The 24,545-nt window shown below is 37.8% G+C and overlaps 1 protein-coding gene across 2 annotated transcripts in view; it reads right to left on the bottom strand.

The window, feature by feature from the left end:
* The window catches only part of ODAD2 (outer dynein arm docking complex subunit 2), a 142,490-nt gene that overhangs the window by 21,568 nt on the left and 96,377 nt on the right, over positions 1-24,545 (bottom strand). For both annotated transcript variants that reach the window (XM_012474187.3, XM_021676441.2), the window contains 2 exons: positions 23,960-24,148; positions 21,856-22,077 (listed from right to left, as the gene is read on the bottom strand). In XM_012474187.3, the coding sequence (XP_012329610.2) occupies positions 21,856-22,077; positions 23,960-24,148 (411 nt within the window). The remainder of the gene's footprint in view (positions 1-21,855; positions 22,078-23,959; positions 24,149-24,545) is intronic.

Below are 24,545 nucleotides of genomic sequence, written 5' to 3'. Positions count from 1 at the left end.
AAATACCTTTTATTTTGTCTTCACATTCGAAGAGTATTTTGATATGAGGATATTATGGTTAGGTGTGGGACAAACAATGGAGAGAATAGTTCATTGCTTCATTCAACAAATATTTGCGATGTTCTGCTCCGTGCTGGGCACTGAACTAGTTCCTGGAAATGCAGGAGTAGACAAGAAAGGCTTGACTTCCACAGGGGTCTTGCAGTTTACTGAGATGCACATTATGTTGTTACAATTGGGGAGAAGAGATGTGGGTTTCCTACAGACAGCAAAGCAAAGGTAGGCGTCCCTGGAGAGCAAGAGCGAATCTGAAACCTGAAAGATGGTTATGAACAAAGCACTGTGTAACATGGGGATGTGGAGAACATTCCAAGCTGAGGAAGAACAGTGGTAAAGGTTCCACATGGTGCCATCTTACAGGGATTTGCAGTGTGTGCAGCACCAAGGTGCTGGCCAGAAAGGTGAGTGGCATCCAGACTCTGCTCTGCTCTCCAGCTTGGACATCCTGGCATGTCACTAACACCCCACCAAAGGACACAAAAGGAGCAGATGATTGCCAAGACAAGTCCTATGAATGCATTGATTTGAATCCCAGATAAACTGTTTTAACCTAAAAACTCCAAAATGCAGTGATTGAAATAATCTGGAAGTTTGTTTTCCCTGGTGTAACATTATATGTGCATGTGGTCTAGGGCTGGTAGCATCACTCTGCCACCTTCATTGTGTTGGCCAATCTCAATGAGTCCAAACCTGCTCCAAAGGCACTATCCCTCAGCCTTCTGGAATAGAGATGGAACCAGTGAAGACACAGGCCTCGCTTATATAAGGCAAAATATACAAATAGCACACATCACTTCTTCTCACTTCCCATTGGTGAGAACCTAATCACATGACCACACCAAGACTCAAGGGAAGCCAAGAAGCATCTTCTCTGGCTGGTTGCCATGTGCTATCATCAAAGACGGGAAGAGGAAGGTTGATGGACACACAGGAAGTTGTGCAATGAGGAAGGATGGGGGGCAAGGAGTGAGATAATGATGGAGAGGCAGGCAGGGGACAGATCATGAAAGAGCTTGTTTAAAGCAAAGGGAAACCATGCTAGTGTTTTCAAAAGAGCAGTGACAGATTTATGGGTATATACTTGCAGAAAAGGCTAGTACACAGAAGGCTTGATTAGGGTAGATACAAGCTGAGGTTTCTCAGTGATTCTCTCATTTAATTCTCAGATGTCCTTGTTTACCAATAGCCCGAATTCTGCATGCAGATGACACTTATCTAAGTCACAGGGTCTCCAAAGAAATTGCCTGAAAGCTCTGATTTTAATGGAAAGTTCTTCTGTAGTTGTAGATGGAAACCTGAGATATCCTATACTGTGCAGCTGAGGATGTATAGGATCACTGTCAGTGACCTTGTGACAACCCTCTGAGTTTTCACAAGATCACCCAGGTCCCGACAGAACACATCTGTGCTTGTAGACATTGCATGACCCTGTGTCCTGGCCAAGCCACAGAGGACAGCACAGTCCCACCAGCATGCCCTTGGAGGAACGTCAGATCCCGCCATGGACAGAGGGTCCATCTACATGTCTTCTTGGCTCTGAGGAGATGGGCTGCTGAAGCCAGCACCTCCAATTCTGTCTATAGTGGAAAACAGAGAGGCCGAGGACTGAATACCTGCTATCTGAGTTGGTTCAATGGGACTTTAATCCAAGGAGGTCAGATGTGAGAAGGAACAACTTAGAAAGTCATCTATCTCACACTTGTAGCCTGAACTTGACAATTCTACTCCTATAACAACAACAGCTGCAGCAACATTCAGGTGCAACTACTGTGAGGCAGGTGTGTTCTCTCTCTCTCTCTGTACAGTCAATCTTTGAACAATGTGAGGGTTAGGGCACCACACCCTTATGCAGTCAAAAACCCACATATCACTTTTGACTGTCCCCAAACCTAATGACTAATAGCCTTGTGTTGCCCAGAAGCCTTACCAATAACATAAACGGTTGATTAACACTTGGTTTGTATATCATGTGTATTACATACTGTATTCTTAAAATAAGAGAAGTTACAGAGAAGAAAATGTTATTAAGAAAATCGTAAGGAAGAACCAGCCTGTCCAACATGGCGATACCCCATCTATACTACAAATACAAATTAGCCGGGCATGGTGGCAGGCACTGGTAATCCCAGATACTCGGGAGGCTGAGGCAGGAGAATCACTTGAGCCCGGGATGCAGGGGTTGCAGTGAGCTGAGATTGCACCACTGCACCCCAGCCTGGGTGATAAGAGTGAAACTCCCATCTCATAAAAAAAAAAAGAGAGAGAGAGAAAGAAAGAAAAAGGAAAAGGAAAGAAAATCATAAGGAAGAGAAAATACATTTACTATACATTAAGTGGAAGTTGATCATCATTAAGGTCTTAATCCTTGTCATCTTCCCATTGAGTAGGCTGAAGAGGAGGAGGAAGAAGAGGGGTTGGTCTTGCTGCCTCAGGGATGGCAGAGGCAGAAGGAAATTTGCATAAAATTGGATCCATGCAGTTCAAACTCCTGTTGTTCAAGGGTCAACTATATATAAATGCTGAATATATAATATACAGTTGAATACATATGTATGTGTGTATATATACAGAAAGGTATTTCATCTTTCCTACAACACTTTAAGGAAAATATTATCATCCTTATAGAACTGATAAGGACACAGAGCCCAGGAGAGCTGGGTGACCTGACAGCAGCACTGGTGGCCAGAATCCAAACCCAGATCTGCTAACACCAACACACACTCACTTTCCTGCATCCTGTCTTTTTTACTTCATTAAATAAAAAAGATTGATCAGTTTTCTAAACTCGATCAATGAGAGGGTTTTGGGACATCTTCCTAAATCACACTAATATGTAAACATGTATCTATACCATCTAAAATGATTATTTGCAAAGCCCATCTAAATTTGCAAACAAGTCATTGCTATATCCTATAAAAAGTATATTAGAAACCTCTAATGTTCTTATTCCTGAAAAATGGCCTGTGGCAGCTTTAGTGCCTATGAGCTGCAGGGTTCTTACCTTTATGGTTCACTCTCAAATCATTTGTTTTATGGTAGGACATAATTTCTTTTAGGATTTAAAAGAATGCGAAAAAATACAGTTAGGCCATATTAGTGGTTTTGACTTAAATAATTATAATAATTACTATAAATGATCGATTAATAGTGTTGGTTAATAATCTCAATTATTTATTTAACTGAATAATTATCAGAGCAAAAACTTGAAATGGTGTTGAAACACAGAGGACTGATTTCATAAACATCAAACCTAAAGAGTAGCTCAGTGGTTTAAAACTAAGCCTCAAAGATATAAATCAAGACTTGCCCTGGCTTTGCAGGGAATGTCACTTAAGTCAGACTCTTGAGTTGCCTTTCCAGATTCTAAACTGCCCATTGTGCAGATTTCTGGGATGTGTAGGAACATAACTGAAGACAAATTTTGATGCAAAAAAGGTTGTATTCATCCCGAGGGAAAACTTGTTGCCCACACAATTCCACTGTAAAAGACACCAGCATCTCTGCTGCTTTTCTGGGTCACAGCGAGAATGCTCCCATCCCCATCTGTGCTGTCCTGTGACCACATGGTTCCATGCTGGTCTCACTCAGCGAGACCTATCATGGTGCCATCTTGGCCACACATCTTAGATGAGTGTTTCTACGCCTCTTTGGCAAAGACAGTTAATTCCCAAGGAGGTTTTTGTTTTTACTTCTCTGCATGCAAAATGGAATGAAAGGAAAGATTAGGTTGACATTCTGGCAAGTAGTTTCCTAGGCAAGTGATCGTCTAAGAAAAATACCTTAGAAATTTATTTTCACAGAAATTTGATCAGATTTCCACACTCAGACAATCATGGGTCTAGAGAAAATACCAGCATTTTCAGTCATTAATGTGTATATCTTATGCTCTTACAGTAAGCAGAGGTATAAATACAGACCATAAATACAGACTAAGGCATCAAACCGAACGATGGTTTTCATTGCTGTAAATGGAACATTAGGGTGCTTTTCTAATTCCCCTCTCTATTTGGATTCAGAATTTAAACGTGAGTCATAAAGAATGATGAAATAAACTTCACGAATATTTTTCTTACTTTTGCTCATGGGTAAACAAAGACGTAGAGAATAAAGTGCTTTTCCCGCAAGCATATTGTCAACTAACACAGCACGCACAAGTCCTGACTTGTTGGCCGTAAGGGGAAGCCATTGTGCTTGATCACTCCTGGACATCTACAGCTGTTCTGATTGACATTTGCATAAGCTGTAATTAACTTGATTTTTAATGTAACCTTTTTTTAGTTCCTTTACTTTTATTTCCGAAAACATTTCAAGGAGGGACGTCTTACCCCACAAGGATGGGTTGGGAAACACAGAGAACAAAGCTCCTAAAAAGCTAAGATTTTTGTATTTTTTTTTTTTTAACAACAAAAATGGATTAATCCTGAAGAACCTGGAGAAAAAAAGGAGTCTTAAAAGGAAATGTTAATAATGTATGCATATTTTTGGTACATTAAAAACTCCAACGTACTAATTCAAGCACTGTTTACTTTTTGTATATAACAAGATTGCTGTATTCAAGGGAAAAACAGAAGATATTTTCTTAGTGCCAAAAACTACTTACTCATGAAGTTCGAAATACCATTATTATTAGTTGTAATTCTTGCATTTAGCATCTGTGAATAACTTCTTATATGAGAACACTATTTTGGGTCAGCTGAAGGCTAAAAATAATGAGTTGGCTTTCTGCCTTTGTGTGTGGAGTCCAATAGCTGCCAATTAATATAATGGACTTTTTTTGTTCCTATGATAAATTTCAGTAAATGAGAACAAACAGTCGTTGGTGTGTTTCGTAAATTTCCAATGGAAAGAATATATTTCTTACAAGTTTAAAGACTGGCTGCACTCTAAGCAACCAAACAATTACAAGAAGCTGCCGGTGTATTTCTGCGGTTTAGCTAAAGGGCCAAGTCGGAAGGGAAAGACATTCCCAGCATTTTCTAAAGCTAGATAAATACAGAAACGAAATATAGATGAAAGATGGAACTGCTCTCTATAGCATCTGCCAGATTCCCCAACTTTTTGGCATACTGATTGACTTTGGCAAAGGTATCCAGTAGCAATCTTTTCCATTAAAAGGAGCAGCATATACTTTATTTTACCATACTGTTTGTGTATTTTTGACCCTCCAAAACTCTCTTTTTTTAGAAGGCAATTATTTCTACAGAATTGGCTGTAATTACATTTATTTGGAACGGATGACTTATCAACAAAAAAAGCTGCAGGGCACAGCTACTGTTGAACAGATCCAATGGACCTACAGCTCGGCAGGAAAGCGTCTTTCTCTGAAACCAAAAGATGCTTTAACATGTGCCAGCATCATCTTATGCCAATCTAACACTTTTGATATCCAAACCTATCTAAATTTGAGGAATCCTGGACTGTTCAATTTAGGCAAGATAAGCTACCCAGCACTGTCATTTTCTTCTATTTGGGATCAGAAAAACTGTAACGTAGTCCAGCAGTCCTAATTTTGGTAACGTGATGATGTTAAGAAAAGGAATAACTCTCCCGTCCAAAATCAAATTTTTGTGGAATCCAATACTTCTTAACCCTGAGTTTTTTTCTGAGCTGGCAGTGATTCTATAGTAAGCTTTTGAGGATATATAAGTAACAATCTCTAAAAATATGACACGCAGCAGCAAGTAGGAAGGCAATGGTTTCTGGCTTCACTCAACTCAGGAAAGAGAAGCTCACACTTGATGAGCTTTTTATGTAACTCAGAGGGAAATTACATTTTGTTTTCAAATTTTATTGGTTTCTTCTAAACCAAACAAAAGCAAAAGATGAGGGATGCTCACCTGTTGCTATGACGTTTTTGAGTGCAACATTATGGTCAGATATTTGGATTTTAAACAGCCCCAAATTGAGGCAGACTGTATAGCTGACAGCGACTTGGATATATTATTGTTACTAATGTTATTTGCCATCTAGTGCACTCTTTCTTAATAATTAAGTAGCAGCTAATTTAAAGCAATGGAAGAGTATTAGCTTCATGTGAGTGCCAGAAAAACGCTGTGGTTTCAACATAAAGTTGGGAGCCAACAGCGACAGATATAAAATATCAAGATGTATAATTTGCCAAGTTTAAAATCCCAAAACCAACATGAGAATGCTTCACAGGTTTATATGTGCATAAAGTGAACGCTGTTTTGCACAGATTTAAAATCGTGAAGGAGTGTATCTTTTCTCAAACTTAGGTTGACAGTATAATAGTACACCTCATATAATCACAAAGTATTTGACAAAAAAGAGCCAACTGTTATTCTGTTTAAATTTCAGGATGCTAAATCCATACTAGCAGTTGGCAGTAGCTGAGTCTGGAATATTTTCAAAAATTATGAATAATTACCTTTCACATTTATAATTTACATGGATTTAACTCACAAAGCTTGCCTTATGAAAGAGTTCTTTAATGAAAATAAAACAATAATAATAAATAAAACTAGCCAAAGCTGTCAGCAAGAATTTGTCATTTTCACAAATGAGGCAGAATAATCTACAAGTTAAATATTTGGTAAAATATCCTCTGTACATCTTTTTTTGATTTTTATTGATCTATTTGTACATATTTATGTACATCTTTAAAACAACTGCAGGAACAACCTCATGATAAAAGCATATATTTGACTCTAAAACAGCCTAAATAACAGTATGACAAAAAATAGTGAATATCAACTGACCTAAGAATTTCTCATGTCAGTTGGTTCAGAAATTTAAATTCTGATTTGTCACATTCGTGGAAATCTTTTGGAGTGCCTTTCCAGAGAATCAAAAATGTCCTTGACTGTCCTTGTGTTCCACTGCCAGGGGCAAGTCTTGGAAGCCATCTTGTAAAGTATCACATTTTCTTGTCCACCACTGATTGGACAAGGGGCGGGTACTTTTCCTAAACTGGGCCAATCAGCTTTCCTTCTCAGAAATTTTGAATCTGGGGGTGGGGAATATATGTGGCCTCTTTGGGTGGCTGGATGCGTAAATCCAGAAGCAGTAAACAGTGGCAAAAGAGAGGAAGCCACCTAGAAGAGAAAGAATAAAAGGAAAGAAGAAAGAAGGAGAGATGACAGATGGAAAAAAGATGCTAAAGGCTTTGGAGCTCCTTGTCTCAGCACCTTGTTTGGGCTATCTGCTCTCTTTCCCATGGGAATTCTCTTTGGTGGGTAAGTTTGAGTTACGTTGCTCAAATATGGGTTATGAAGTAATTTATTGATATCTAGCAGATCCTGCATTGTATCCGTGGGACTTTGGATGCATGACTTAGACTTTTGAGCTAAAGCTTCCCAGTCTTTAAAGTAGGAGGCTAATAACTGGGTTATAGTGAATATTAAGTGAAATAAGGAATAAAGCACATAGCCCAGGAATGAACGCTCAGTAATTGATTGTTATTCTTTTTTAAATAGATCAACCTGAAATACAGATTTTGTAACATATATATCAGCTATATATATTAACTATTTGCTAATGTAATTATTAAGCCTAATATTGGATAATCATTCAATATTAATAATTATCACTTAATAACTGATAATTATTTAGCAACAATAAGTAATAATTATCACTTAATGTGATAATTAAGTGATAATTAATAATTAATAATCACTTAATTATTAAGTGATATTAATAAGTAATTATCACTTAACAGATGATTCCAAAGTATCTAATGAAATTTAAAAGAAAAATAGGCATGCTAGCAACTGTTATTACTATGATTATTTCTCTTTTTGTAGTAGAAAAAAGGTTTGTGAATGGATTAATTCTTCCTGTTCCCTTAATCTCTCATCCAATCTGTAATCAAGCCTTGTCTAGACCACCATGTCTCATGTGCTTACAGCGTACCAGCCTCATAGACAGATCAGCTTCCAGTTTTTCTTTCCTTTTTTTTTTTTTCTTTTTTGAGTTGGAGTCTTTCTCTGTCACCCAGGCTGGAGTACACTGGCACAATCTAAGCTCACTGCAACCTCCAACTCCCAGGTTCAAGCGATTCTCCTGCCTCAGCCTCCCAAGTAGCTGGGAATACAAGTGCCTGCCACCATGCCCAGCTCACCCAGAACATTTTGTATTTTTAGTAGAGACAGGGTTTCACCATGTTGGCCAGGCTGGTCTTGGACTCCTGACCTCTGGTGATCTGCCTGCCTTGGCCTCCCAAACTGCTGGGATTACAGGCATGAGCCACCACACCTGGCAGATCTGCTTCTAGTCTTTCTGATCCTCTCCCTACACACCTCAAAGAATGATCTATTTTTGTTTGTTTTTTTGTTTAGAGAAAGAATCTTGCTCTGTCACTCAGACTGGAGTATGGTGGTACATTCACAGCTCACTGCAGCCTCGAGCCCGCAGGCTCAAGTGATCCTCCCACCTGAGCCTCCTGAGTAGCTGGGACTGCAGTTATGCACCACCATGCCCGGCTTATGTATTTTTATTTTTGGTAGAGATGGGGTCTCCCTATGTTGTCCAGGTTAGTCATCAGAAATTCTAGGCACATTCCTACCCTATGGCTGCTGAACAAACACTTTCCCTCTGGCTGCAAACTCTTCTTACTTCATCCTTCTTAGTTAAGATGCATCTCCTCAAATATGCCTTCTCTGACTTCCCTGTCAATAGTGGGCTGTCCCTTCATTAGTCTTCATTTGAACCCCTTTGTTTCCTTGACATCATTCAGCACACTTTATAATTATTTTGTCCATTTACATGTTTTTGACCAGTCTTTTCTTATAATTGTTGAGAGGGTTATGAGAGCTTTGGGCTTGCTCTCTCCTCCTGAATTCTGGGGATGGTGAATAGAAGAACAGGTCCTGCCCATGTGGAGGATATCTACCCTGTATCTTTATTTCATTCCTTTGACAAAATGGTACTTTTGTGATGAATGTCATTTTCTGGATAGACACCAAACATGATCATTTTTGAACATACTTTTCAAGAGATTGTGCATCCAATTACCAAAACATATTTTCCTCTGATTACAATAAATTAATAATCAATATATGGGAATGGAGTGGATAACTATTTTTCACAAATAGTTGTCAATATTCTACCATTTGAAAGATGAATTTGTTGAACAGAAAATTCAAAAGCATATAAAATTGTTTTTAAGAAGATTCCATAAAGCCATGGGTCATGTCCATATCAACTAAAAGTAGAAGCGAAAAATAATTCCCTGTAGTAAAATCTTTAAATTTAAATAAACTGAAAGAAAAAGTCAAGTCAGTTGATTGATTAAAATTCTGAACAAACAAAAATATTTATCCAGGTTTTATACCTGAACTCTCATCTGGCATGAAAGCAATGGAGTAAAAATAATAATTTACTAATAATTACTAAAGCTAATTGTACATATACCCTTTGATCCAGCAATTCTGCTCCTGGGGATATACCCAACATCAATCAATGCTTATATGCACAAACATACATGTCCAGAATGCTCATAGGAGCACTATTTGTAATAGACCCTTTTAATATGTAGAGGGCCTTAAACAAAAGTTTCATTTTCATATTGTCCTTCATAAATTTCTCAAGATGTTGGATAAGTGTTGTATGATTTGTAAACGATGTCTGTGATTACATTTAAGGCAACATGTTATATATTCCCTAGAATAAACTAGAAACTGCTATCTAAAATAAATTAGAAAGCCATATCTGAGACAAATTAGAAACTAGTGTCATTGTTTATTTTAAAAAATAGGTTGAAGTCACTTACTGTGGAGTGCAAAATCTTAAAATAAGAACAGCCTATCTGCAACAAATCTGTGCATGAAAATCCTGAAGGTTTATAAAAGATTGAGCTGAATCAATAGTAACGTACAAAGCATTCTAGTGATCTATAAAAATATACAAGGCTTGAATACAATTGTAGTGGATGCTGTAGTGTGCTACCCAGCATAGCTGGGTAGAAAAGCAACTGGCTGATGCAGAATGGCTCTACATATTCATGATTACCTGAGAGGCAACCATAAAACTTAGCAGTGAGGGCTAGGGATGGTGGCTCATACCTGTAATCCCAGCATTTTGGGAAGCTGAGGCAGGTGGATCATTTGAGGTCAGGAGTTCAAGACCTGCCTGGCCAATATGGTAAAACACCTTCTATACTAAAAATACAAAAAATTAGCTGAGTACGGTGGCACATGCCTGTAATCCCAGCTACTTTGGAGGCTGAGGCAAAAGAATCACTTGAGCCTGGGAGGCAGAGGTTGCAATGAACTGAGATCATGCCACTGCACTCCAGCCTGGGTGACAGAGCGATACTCTGTCTCAAAACAAAACAAAACAAAAAACTTAGCATTGTAAATTAAGAATATTAATAGCCTGAATATGTAATAGACATAAAGATTTATTTTGTTAAAAAAATCACAAAAGCATCTGGTTTTAACTTCATATACTATAACCATTGCTAGTAACAATGTTTAATTCTGCCCAACATACTCAGACCTGTAATCCCAGCACTTTGGGAAGCTGAAGTGGGAGGATCACTTGAGGCTGAGTTCAAGACTGGCCTGGGCAACACAGCAAGACCCTATCTCTACAAACAATAAAAAAATTAGCCAGGTATGGTGACATGCACCTGCAGTCCCAGCTACCGGGGAGGCTGAGGCAGGAGGATCACTTGACAGGAGTTAGAGGCTTCAGTGAGCTATGATCATGTCACTGTACTCCCACCTGGACAACAGAGCAAGACCCTGTCTCAAACCAAAAAAAGTTTAATTTGCTACCCTTGCAGCTTGTGTATATTCTTAATAAATTAAAAGCTTGTGTATAAGAATATACACGAGCTGCAAGGGCAGAAAAGGAGGTTGGAACATTGTTAAAACTCACGAGAGAAATGGAGTCTTTGGGATGGATTTTCAGAAGAGGATATGAGAGTTGTAACAGGAAAGGCAGACATCATTCCACCATGAAGCAAGCAACCTCCCTGCCAAGTCCCCTTCCTTTTTGTGCTCTATCCTATAAAGCAGAGTTTCTCAACCAGGCTCAGTCCTTCAGAAACAGCTGCAAGCATAGGAGTCCACACATACATGTGCATTGGGCACTTCAGCTTTACCTTCCAATGGCAGTTCAGAGAGCAGCCTCTAAACCCACATTTCTTAAGTCCTTTCCTTGTGATCTGGGTGATTTGGGAAAAGTTATTTAATCTTTATGAGACTCAGCTTCTTTATCTGTAAGATAATAACAATTTCCAACTCCATAGGTTATAAAGAAGATTGAATAAAAGACTCAGTGTCCACGTGCTTTTAGAATAATGTCTGGCACATAAGAAGCTGGAAAAACAAAAATGATATGACTTTCATTATTATCTAGCTCTTTTTGCTACACTTAACAGGCTTTTCTTTTTCATTTTTTCTCACTTGTAGCTCTAAGAGGGAGGAACATTTATTTGGCTAGCAATGGGATGGTGGGAAGGAGTTGGATTGGACTTAGCAGAAGCAAGGTAGATCCATTATAGTGAAGCAGAGCTTGCTTGGATGAAGAAGACAAGTATTCTATTAGCCCAGCTGCTCCTAGGCATATTCAATTTTCCCCAAGTGCTCCTGGATACTTTAGAAGTCAACTGAATCACCTCAGAGGCAAAAGCATTGCCTAGAGCTCCCCAAGGAAAACTTAACAAGTGAGGGAAAAAAGTGGCTTTAAAACATCCTCTTGTATAAAAATCAAGATGAGAATTCTTAATTTCTATTGAAGAGAATGTGATTTTGCAAACTTCTCTATCATAGAGAAGCAAAGTGCTAAATAAATGTGAAAAAAATAGCTCCTAATGGGTTTCATAAACAGAACTATTAAAGGGCAGCATGGCCAAGTGCTGTAATTTTCAATTCCTTTTAAAGTCTCAAAAGCTACTCTAAAATAGGAGCTTGTGCACAATTCCAATGTGTAAAATAGAAAAAGTAGCTGCTCTAATCACAGTAGGTAAACCACACACAACAGCTCTCAGTATCAGCCCCTGATCTCTGTTAGGGGGACCCAAAGTTCTATGAGTCACTGTTTGAAATCTACTAATCAAATGGACACAGAACTAAACTGAACATTACAATAATTTATGATATTACATCATATATTGATTGTCTAGGTTCAGATACTTCACTTATTTGGGCCTTGGTTTCCTCATCAGAAAACATTTGCTGGGTGTGGTGGCTCACACCTGTAATCCCAACATGTTGGGAGGCCAAGGCGGATGAATCACTTGAGGTCAGGAGTTTGAGACCAGCCTGGCCATCATAGTGAAATGCTGTCTCTATCAAAAACACAAAAATTAGCTGGGCATAGTGGCAGGCATACAATGCATGTTTTCCAACTATAATGTAATTAAATAAAACAATAACAGAAATGTCACTGGAAAATTCCCAAATGTTTGAAAAGTAAATGACACAGTTCTAAAAAACACACTTCTAAATAATTCATGGGTCAAAGAAGAAATCAAACAGGAAATTATAAAGTATTTTAACTGATTGAAAGTGAAACACAACATATAAAATGCAACAGCCCATCAAAAACTTATCCATCGTGATCAAGTAGGCTTCATCCTGGTGATGCAAGGCTGGTTCAACATATGCAAATCTATAAACATAATCCATCACATAGACAGAACCAAAGACAAACACCACATGGTCATCTCAATAGATGCAGAGAAGGCCTTTGACAAAATTCAACAGCCCTTTATGCTAAAAACTCTCAATAAACTAGGTATCGACAGAACATATCTGAAAATAATAAAAAGCTATTTACAACAAACCCACAGCCAATATCATACTGAATGGACTAAAACTGGAAGCATCCCCTTTGAAAACTGGCACTAGACAAGGGTGCCCTCTCTCACCATTCCTATTCAACATAGTATTGGAAGTTCTAGCCAGAGTAATCAGGCAAGAAAAAGAAATAAAGGGTATTCGATTAGGAAAAAAGGAAGTCAAATTGTCTCTATTTGCAGAAGACATGATTGTATATTCAGAAGACCCCATCATCTCAGCCCCAAATCTCCTTTAGCTGATAAGCAACTTTAGCAAATCTCAGGATACAAAATAAATGTGCAAAAATCACAAGCATTCCTATACACCAATAACAAACAAAGAGCCAAATCATGAGTGAACTCTCATTCACAATTGTTACAAAGAGAATAAAATATCTAGGAATACAACTAACAAAGCACGTGAAGGACCTCTTCAAGGAGGACTACAAACCACTGCTCAAGGAAATAAGAGAGGACACAAACAGATGGAAAAATATTCCATGCTCATGGTTAGGAAGACTCAGTGTCATGAAAATGGCCATACTGCCCAAAGTAATTTATAGATTCAATGCCATCCCCATCAATCTACCATTGACCTTCTTTACAGAACTGGAAAAAACACCTTAAACTTCATATGGAACCAAAAAAAAGCCCGCATAGCCAAGACAATCCTAAGCAAAAAGAACAAAGTTGGAGGCATCATGCTACCTGACTTCAAACTACACTACAAGGCTACAGTAATCAAAACAGCATGGTACTGGTATTAAAATAGAGATATAGACCAATGGAACAGGATGGAGGCCTTGGAAGTAATACCTCACATGTACAACCATCTGATCTTTGACAAATCTTACAAAAGCAAGCAGTGGGGAAAGGATTTCCTGTTTAAACCTGTCTAGCCATGTGCAGAAAGCTAAAACTGGACTCCTTCCTTACACCTTATACAAAAATTAACTCCAGATGAATTACTCCAGAAGACCTAACACCATAAAAACCCTAGAAGACACCTAGGCAATACCATTCAGGACATAGGCATAGGCAAAGACTTCATTGCAATGCCAATGGCAACAAAAGCCAAAATAGACAAATAGGATTTGATTAAACTTGAGAGCTTTTGCACAGCAAAAGCAACAATCATTATCTTGGAGGTGGGACATGAGTCTAAACACAAAACTCATTTATGTTTATATGCACCTTATACACACCCAGCCTGAAGGTAACTTGGTACAGTATTTTAAATAATTTTTTGTGTGAAACAGACTCTCACTGTGTTTTGACTGCAATCAGTCACATGACATCATGTGTGGAATCTTCCCGTTGTGGCATCACACTGTCACTCAAAAATCTCAGATTTTGGAGCATTCTGGATTTCAAATTTTTAGATTAGGGATGTTCAACCCGTAAGATCCAGCCAGTGCAATCTGGCAAGAAAACTAATTAAAAGTTATTCAGGTTGAAAAAGAAGAAGAAAAACTGTTTATTCACAGATGACATGATTGCTTATGTGACACACTGAGAAACTACAATGTGTTTTTGTATAGCTTACAAAATGAAGAGTGGTTTTTACATTTTTGTACTGTCATAAATAATAATAAAAATAATAACAACAGTAGAAATAAAATGAAGAATCTGCAACAGAGACTCTATTGATCTATAAAACCTAAAATATTTATTATTTGGCCTTTTAGAGAAAAAGTTTGTTGATTCCTGGACTATGTAGAAAATTTGATGGAATCTCTAAAGACCTACTAGAATAAGTGAGTTTAACAAGATTAGAGAATATGAAATTAACATACATATTCTATTTCTACACCATTCCAATAAACAATCAGAAATTGAAATTTTAAAAATACCATTTACAGTAGCATCAAAATGTTAAATATATGTGGATAAATCTGACAAAGATTTGAATGACCTGTACACTCTAAACTAGAAAATGTTACCGAAAGGTAAGACCTGAATTAATGGAAATATCCCTTGTTCATGATCCAGGAAAGTCAATATTGTTAAGATGTTGATATTCTCCCTAAAATATATCAATTCAACACCATTCCAATCAAAATCCCAGAAAGCATTTCCTGTATAAATTGGCAAACTGATTTTAAAATTCCTATGGAAATGTAAAGGTATCAGAGTAACCCAAACAACTTTGAAAAAATAATTAGGTAGGAAAACTTAAGTTTTCCTCTTGCCTTGGTTTCCCAAAGTGCTGGGATTACAAGTATGAGCCACTGAGCATGGCCCCGTTTTGGTTTTTTTTTTTTTTTCATTGCAAAAGAAATTCAGTGAGAAAAGGGCAAAGTTTTTTAAATAAATGATGCTAATATGCCTTCCAAATGAACTTATATTCATAATTAGCATCATAGAAAGTTTACTCAAAATGGATCATAGACCAAAAGTGCAAAACCAAAAAGTATAAAACTCCAGAAGAAAGCATGAAATCCTTGTCACCATGTGTCAGGCAATTATTTCTTGGATATGCAACCAAAAACACAATTCATAAAAAAAAATAAATTGGACTTCCTCAACATTAAAAACTTCTGCTTCTCAAAAGACATAGCTAAGAGAATGAAAGACTAGCTACAGACCGGGAGAAAATTTTTGCAAATTACACATCTAGTAAGCAACCAGAATGTATACAGAACTCTCAGAACTCAATTAAAAAAACAAACAAACCAATTAAAAGTGGTCAAAACAGGTGAACATTTTGCCCAAGAAGTCATACAGCTGATATACAAGGACATAAGAAGATGTCCACATCATTAATCATTAAAAAAATTGAAATAGAAATTATAAGACACCATGACATACCTATTAGAATGTCTAAAATCAAAAACACTGACCATACCAAGTGTTGGCAAGGATGCTGTCCTATACAGCTGGTGGAATGCAAAAATAGCATACTTTGGAAAACAGTTCGGCAATTTTTAAAAAAGTTAAAGGTACACATATCATATGATCCAGCCATTCACTCCTAGGTATTTACTTAAGAGAAGAGGAAGCAAATGTCCACCCAGTGACTTGTACATGAATGTTCATAGCAGCTTTATCTGTAACAACCCAAGTTGGAAATAACTAAAATTTTAATTAACAAATGAAAGGAGGTTCAATACAGTGGCTTACACCTGTAGTCTCAGCACTTTGGGAGGATGAGGCAGGCAGATCACTTGAGGTCAAAAGTTCAAGACCAGCCTGACCAACACAGCAAAACCCTGTCTCTACTAAAAATACAAAAATTAGTCTGGTATGGTGGCGCACATCTATAACCCCAGCTACTTGGGAAGCTGAGGCAGGAGAATTGCTTGAGCCGAGGAGGTGGAGGTTGCAGTGAGCCCAGATCGTGCCACTGCACTCTAGCCTGGGCCACAGAGAGAGACTCTGTCACAAAACAAAACTAAACAAAACAAAAACAGAAAGGATAACCAAATTATGATATATCCATACAACAGACTACCAGTCAGTAATAAAAGTTGATTAATCCACATAAGAACGTGAAAGAATATGAAAATAAGTAAGCTGAGTGAAGGAAGTCAAACATAAAACCGAGCACTTATGGTAGGAACCCATTGTTCTTAAGTTCTAGAAAACGCAAACTTGTCTATATGGACAGAAAGCAGACCGTGATTGGCCTAGGTCGAGTGGGATAGGAAAGAGGAATTATGAAAGGGTACCAGGAAACTTTGGGGGATCATCATTTTGGTTTGGTAATAGTTTCATGTGTATGTGTGGGTGTATGCATATGTCAAAACTTATCAAATTGTACAACTTCAATATGTGCATGTATATGTCAATTATCTCTTAAAGCTGTCAAGATTTCTAAAAATTAAAAAAAAATTGAAATAAGAAAAACCTGTTTGATGTACATATAATATTAAAGTTAAACATGATGAATTAAACTCTAACTTACTGGACCCCTTAAGTAATCATGAACTTCTTTCTCACTTTACAGGAGAAATATAAATAAAAATAAAAAAGCCAATCAGAAACAAGTCTGTTTATTACTCTATATGTAGCAAATATTAATCGATACCAATTAGTTCTATTCAGTTGTTTAATAGCATATCACCTAGTAAACTCTTCTCAGCACTCCAAGGAATGTCTGGAATGGGAGAAAAGTGCTCAAAACTACAGTGATATTAAGAGTTTTAATTAACAGAAAATGTATTTAGATAAAACATTAAGTATATAGGCACTTAATGAGTGTTCCTATGTGACCTTAGTCTCTAAAATCCATTTACTTGACTCACAAACATTAGCAGTATTTTTTTTCCTGTGCTAGCCTTCAAAAACGATGGGTGTGTTTGCCTCTGGGTTCATCTTTCTGGCTCTCTGGAATGCCAGTACATGTACTAAGCCTAGGAGGCAGCTAGCCTGTTGGCTGTACCAATTCAGCAGTTCCAATTGAACTGCTCTCCACTCACTCTGCCAATGCTGGACATACTTCTGGTTTCATTCGTCTGCAATCTCTTCAATTTCCTGCCTTTCAGAAAGTTATAAGCCATAATGTAGCTTTCACTTGCCTGGTATAGACATTTACAAAAACAAATCCAATGTCACCATGGGGAAAGAAAGAAGCTTGATGCCTTTTATAGGTGCTCATCAGTTTTCTACTTAATCACTTTTTCTTGCCTAGGAAAGGGCTTGCCTTGATGAGTTTTTTCCTGCAATTTATTCTTCATTGCTCTCCTATGTTACAGTTTCATTATAACTAACAAATAACTTAGGTAGCTCTTAGACTTCTCATATTTTCAACATAGTTTGTAACAAATCTGCATTTATATTCACAAGATTTTGTAATGGTACAAATCCCTGGGCTGATACATTTGAAAAGGAGGTCTGTGCAAAATCATAGAGAATTAAATATTCCTATCACATTGTATCATACGGGATTGATTAACACATTTAGAAGAGATTCTTACCTCTTCTAAAACACAAGCTGATTTTTCAACACAATTGGATCAGGAAACCCTTGTTGACCTCTTAGCGGGATTTAAACACAAACCCTTTTCAAAGTTGCTCTTCTTTTGGCTTCTAGAACTCCTGGTTAACCTCTTAACTTCTCCAGTCTAGCCTGACAGCTCTTCTTCCTAGTTTACGTGACCCGAAAGTGAAAATGTAGATATTTCCCAGGCCTCTATAAACTCTCTGCCAAAAACATCTCCTCCACCCTCATTAATGGCTTAATAACTCCCGCTGATAATTTCCGAATCTCTCCACCCTCCCCTCTGGAATTGTACAGTCCTGCAAAGAAACCACTAGCCACTAGTGAGCACTTAAAATGTGGCTGGTACAAACTGAGATATACTGGAAAACACACAAGAGATTTTGAAGAGTTGAGTACAAAGGCAGAGGTAAGTGGATCACCTGAGGTCAGGAGTTCGAGACCAGCCTGGCCAGCATGGTGAAACCCCGTCTCTATTGAAAATACAAGAATTAGCCAGTCGTCATGGTGGGTGCCTGTAATCCCAGCTACTCAGGAGGCTGAGGCAGGAGAATCACTTAAACCCAGGAGGCGGAGAGTGAAGTGAGCCAAGATCGCGCCGTTGCACTCTAGCCTGGGCAATAAGACCAAAACTTGGTCTCAAAAATAAATAAACAATAATAATAATATAAAGTATCTTTTAAGTAATTTTTATGTTGATTATATGTTGAAATAACAATATTTTGGATATACACAGTTTACCCTTGAACAACAGAAGTTAAAACTGCGAGAGTCCACTTATATGTGGATTTTCTTCTGCCTCTGCCACTCCTGAGACAGCAAGACCAACCCAACTTCTTCCTCCTCCTCTTAAGCCTACTCAATGTGAAGATGACAAGGATGACCTTTGTGACGATCCACTTCCACTTAATAAACAGTAAATATATTTTCCTTATTTTCTCAACATTTTTCTTCCTCTAATTCTACTGTACTAATACATAAAACATACGAAATACGTATTAATCAACTGTTGATGTAGGTTATTATAGTTAAGTTTTGGGGCAGTCAAAAGTTATATGTGAATTTTGACAGTTTACTGGGTCATCACCCCTAACCCCTGCATTGTTCAAGGGTCAAGTGTATTGGGTTAAATATATTACTAACATTAATTTCACCTGTTTTCTTTTATCTTTTCTTAAAATATGACTGCTGGAAAATTTAGTATTACATACGTGGCTCATGTGACATTTCTGCTGGGCAGCGCTGCTCTACACCTAAAATTCAAACTAACTATTCAAACTGAACCCATTAGAAACTGAACTCATTGTATTCCAGATCCTGCTCCTTCACTGTCAGGACAGAATAAACCTCAGCCTTCAGGAGACAGATACACTGCATTATGATTGGCCATTGCTGTTGAGGAAATTGTCTAACAAAGCAGCTAACCCTAGGATCAATCACTTATGAATAGGTGACAGGGTGACTCTAGTCGTTGTCAAAGAGCCTGTCAACTTTCACTCACTGGCAGCTGCAGCAAGAATGTTTGTACGACTGGAAAATAACACAGCAAGCATTTGACTAGAACCGGCGGCAGCAGTAAAGAACGAAGACAGCCAGGGTTTTGCCAAAATACTGTATAAAGTTTACATGCATTCAAAGTCAGAAATGTTAGCAGTCACACATTTAGTTGTGACACATCCTCTGCAGGTAATTAAACCACCCTGATGTGCCAAGTTTTTTTTGCATTATCTGGCTCATGAAATCTTCATCTTCATCTAGGCTGAAATCTGGAATAATTTTTTATAGGCTTTCCTTTATTCCCATGTCCAAGCAACTATCAAATTATGATTCTACCAACACCCAATATGCCACACTTACATTTTTTTCCTCCTTATAGAAAACCAGAGAGAGGAAACAGAGGTTCTTATGCTTCCCTTATGACCTCATGAGTTCTGGGGCTCAGAAAAGAGTAGGAAAAAAAGGTTGAAAGAAGCAATTTCCACATTGCATATTTTTGCTGATAACACACCATGGCAAGGCCTGCTCCTATGTTACTGCCAAGTAATTTACCAAAAAAAGTACCCTGTTCCTTACAGTTATTCTCCAATAGAAATAACAAGTGGTTTGAAATGCAAACAGACTAAATAGAAAGGCCCCCAAGAAACCCAAAAATAACCCAAGAAAGGCTCTAGAACATGACAGACACAATTTTCCTTCTTTGCTGTTTTCTTTTCTGTCCTTCACCCTAATCTTTCTTATTACCTTTCTTTTTCTAATTCTAAAGTTTCTCTTTACAGAAACTTTCCTAACTGTGTGGGTGGGTGAATACAGTTCCATCGCTTTACAAGGAAGAATAATATTCATAAATGATTTTGGATTATCTATTGGTTTGCATCAGAAGAAATCATTGCAAGTTTCCTATATACCAGGCATTTATGTCAACTGAACCATTACAGGTACACCTTAATATATTTTAAAACTTTTTGAGCTTAAACTAACTGGCAGTTGTCTTATGCATATGCTGTATGTCAGACCTTTTTCCTGGCTGCTGAAATTTTACAGTTTCTTTTTTTTCTTAAAGGCTGCATACTTAGGTTGTGCAAGTCCCTGTTCAATAAAAGTATGTATAATTTTAAATTAGAAATACCTTCCTTTTTGAAATGGGAACACAGTCATCTTAAGATGATGGCATTTTTGTCATTCCTGAACAACCTGAAGTTAATATTCCAATATATTTTTTATAATTTACTTTTAAAAATTGTTACTTAGTTTAAAAGATTCTTTTTTTCCCTCCAGATTTTTGCTTGAAGAAACTAATCTGGCCTAATTTACATGCCATAAAAACAGATTTACAATGGAAAAGTTGACACATTCAAACATAAGTTGAGTTTAATTTCAGAAATATTAACATCATATTCTTCCACTGGAATAGATTTCAAGAATTAATTAAAAAATAATTGCCTCAAAAATTACCAATTGGTATATTAGGAGTACTATTCCTCCTAAGATGTTTCATATCTGGTATATCTAGATTTGACTAGATATGACTAACTGGGGTTTTTAACTCTTAGCTAAAACAACAAGTCTATTTTGGGCATATGTTTTAAGATGTAAATACATCTGGTTATCATAGGCTCCAAATGAAGGTAATAAACAGCAAAATTATATTGTACAAGGAAACAGGCTATAGAAAAGAACTAATATTTTTAATCAATTTTTCCTAATACATGTAAGCTGTTCATGTACTGTAAGTATTTTTATATTGCCAGCAAAATATTCTAGGCAGTTTGCAATGTGTAGATAAGTTAGAGTCTCTTTACAGACACTTTCCTAATGGTCTCCTGATGCTCAAATTTAAACAAACGAACAAACAAATAAACATGTCTCGGAATCTATCCATTGTTATAGTTTAGCCTGTCAAGCTCCGCCTAGTTACTGTTTCAGCCAGTTCCTTTGGTGTTTAGCTGGTGCCTATGGTTGTCTCTATCCTTTATTATTTATGTGTTAAGTAAACACTGTAGCCAATAGAATTATGAATACTACTTCTTGTTCATGTGCTGTACATTTTCTTTCATCAAAACCAAATTATGGAATGATTGTTTTACTAAGTACGTTTCTATCCTTTAATTTAGAAAAATTCTGTCTCCATATAACTTTTCTGCAGCATAAATCATTGTAACATACAGGCATGGCGGCTCACTCCTGTAATCCCAACACTTTGGGAGGCTGAAGCGGGAGGATCACTTGAGGCAAGGAGTTCAAGACCAGCCAGGGCAGCATGGCGAGACCCCGTCTCCATAGAAAATTAAAAGAATTAGCCAGGTATGGAGGCATGCACCTGTAGTCCTGGCTACTTGGGAGGGTGAGGCAGAAGATCTCTTGAGCCCAAGAGTTCAAGGCTACCGTGAACTATGATTGCACCATTACACTCCATCCCTGGGGAACACAATAAGACCTTGCTAAAAAAATTCACAATAACACATGGCTTGAATGCAGCTGTGACACAGCAGGCTGGCACTTCTGTGTGTCTGAATACCTCCTTTAGAGAAATCTTAGTGATGCCTAAGTTTCTTTCCAGGCTACATCAACCAAACTTGGACTAAACCACAAAGTCATTCAACTGTACCTTTACTGCACCATTCTCATGCATGGTAATGCAGTTATCAGCATCTTCTGAGAGTTGGTACAAGGCCTGAGCTGTTGCCCGATGCACGTTGGTGTCATTTGATTTCAGGTAACGCACTAGTGGAGCCACTGCTTTGTGCTCACCGAAGGCCACTCTGTTCCTGCCCCACATACAGCAACGTGAAATAGCTTCTGCTAGATGATGCCTCAGTTTATTGTTATTCTGTGCAAAGAAAAATGAATTGGGATCTGTGCATCACAATGACTCTGTAAGATCATGTCTATAAGCACTTTATGTTTATTAACCATTAAGACACCAATGAGTCTAGAGAGAAGGGCCAGTTGGCTGGTTACTGAGGCGACATCTTGAAGGAACTAGTCTTTTTTAGACAGAATCTCACTCTGTTGCCCAGGCTGGAGTGCAGTGGCACGATCTCAGCTCACTGCAACCTCTGCCTCCTAGGTTCAAATGATTCTCATGCCTCAGCCTCCCAAGTAGCTGGGATTACAGGTGCCCACCACCACTCCTGGCTAATTTTTATATTTCTAGTAGAGACGGGGTTTCACCATGTAGGCCAGGCTGGTCTCGAACTTTTGGCCTCAAGTGATCTGCTCGCCTTGGTCTCCCAAAGTCCTGGGATTACAGGTGCAAGCCACTGCACCCGGCTGAAGGAACTAGATTTTTGGTGGGTTGCCAATTGACAAACGTTCAATCTTGAGTTTTCTTGTTATGAACTGAATGTAGTCAGTGCACTGAAAGATGACCAGGCATCTGACATCAGTCATTTGCTCAAGGCTAGCTTTTCTTTCGAGTAGGTCTACTAGACAACACAAAATTACAGATCAGCAAGTTGTTTTGGAATGCAAATATTTAAAGAATATTGGATATTCTTTTTTTTTTTTTTTTTTTTTTGAAATGGAGTTTCGCTCTTGTTACCCAGGCTGGAGTGCAATGGCACGATCTCGGCTCACCGCAACCTCCGCCTCCTGGGTTCAAGCCACTCTCCTGCCTCAGCCTCCCGAGTAGCTGGGACTACAGGCGCGCACCACCATGCCCAGCTAATTTTTGTATTTTTAGTAGAGACCAGGTTTCACCTTGTTGACCAGGATGGTCTCGATCTCTTGACCTCGTGATCCACCCGCCTCAGCCTCCCAGAGTGCTGGGATTATAGGCGTGAGCCACCACGCCTGGATACTGCACTTAACTGGGATAAGTAGATTGACTTGATTTCTCCACCCTAGGAATACCTCTATATATTATTAATACACCTTGGTTCCCTTGACTCCTAAGAAAGAGAAGAGAGTACAGCAAATCCAATGACACATTTTGGGTCTTCCATTTTCCTTTCTGTATTTTTTGATGCAGACTATATCCTTCTTCATATATGTAGTTGCCTTGCATAGACATACTATAACTGCATCGGATGGTTTTGTATTTATTGAGAGCACTGTTCTTTTGATTCAGGCAACAACTTGGTGCCCTTAACTGAATCTGACAGATACTCTTAGCAACTCGAAGTCTGCTAGACCAAGCATCCTTCCAGTGTTTGAATTTCTGCTCTGCTACTTTTCTGCCAAGTGGTAGTCCAAGCTATGCTCAAATACCTCTGGTCATGGTGAAGTCATTGTCTCTCAAGGCTGCTTATACTGTCTGGCACCGCTCTGGATAAACAACGCAATGATTGCCAAAGTCTTCTAGCTCAAGAATGCCATCGATCGAAGCTTGCTAAGCTGGGGGAGGCACATTTGACTTCTAACGTTGGCATGAAAAACCAGCAAGAATCATAACCACGATGGTGGTGGTGAAGATGATAGTTAACACTTACATAATAGCGTCTGTATTTGCCACTTCACTTGCCAGTGGCAAATAAAGAACAGCTTCTATTTTATAAGGATCTTGCAATATTAACATTTTATAGTTTAAAATACACTTTCACATATATTAGTCCCAGAGAAACTAAATGAGTTGACCAAATCTCATACCTCATAAGCAAGGGGTATTAAACTTGAATCCAGGTTTCTGGACTAAAAACGCATTGTTTTCATCGTGACACCATGATATCTTATGACAATAGGCATTTAAAACAAAAAGATATGTTACTTACTGTATTTGCCAACTTGGACAATAAAGGAACAACTCCATGATCTGTAATAACAGCTAAATTTTCTTGATCTTTTGCTATGTTGGTAATGGCAGCACATACACTTGCCAGAACTTCTTTGTTATCTGATTTCAGTAAATTGACAATAAGTTCCAAACCACCAACAAAGGAACGAACCATTTCCCCAGCATCCTAGACAAAAATAAAAATAAAGATGCTATCAAAACTAAGCCCACATTTAGGCATTTTTTAAGAGGCAGAATGTAACAATACAGCTGTGAGTTACATCTTTGGCATGAAAGACAACTTTAGATTCATTTATTTCTATATTACATATTTCTACATATATATGTATAAAGCATGTGTGTGAACTATATATATATCTATATAAATATATAACATACAAAAATTCAGTTTCAACAAATATTTATTGATTAACGATTACATGAGAATCACTGTGTTAGCTACTGAGGATAGCAAAGTTATTAAAGTACAGTTGATTCTTACTATTTGCAGTAGTTTTGTTCTATAAAGTAACTGCAAACACTGAATTAGCCAATACTAAACTGTTTCTCTTAGGAGAAAAATA

Source organism: Aotus nancymaae, unplaced genomic scaffold, assembly GCF_030222135.1.
Source record: "Aotus nancymaae isolate 86718 unplaced genomic scaffold, 86718_ANA_hifiasm-v0.15.2.pri h1tg000077l, whole genome shotgun sequence".
NCBI classification, from domain to species: domain Eukaryota; kingdom Metazoa; phylum Chordata; class Mammalia; order Primates; family Aotidae; genus Aotus; species Aotus nancymaae.
The sequence above is the reverse complement of the archived record's forward strand: the minus strand, read 5'-3'. Positions and strand labels throughout refer to the sequence as shown.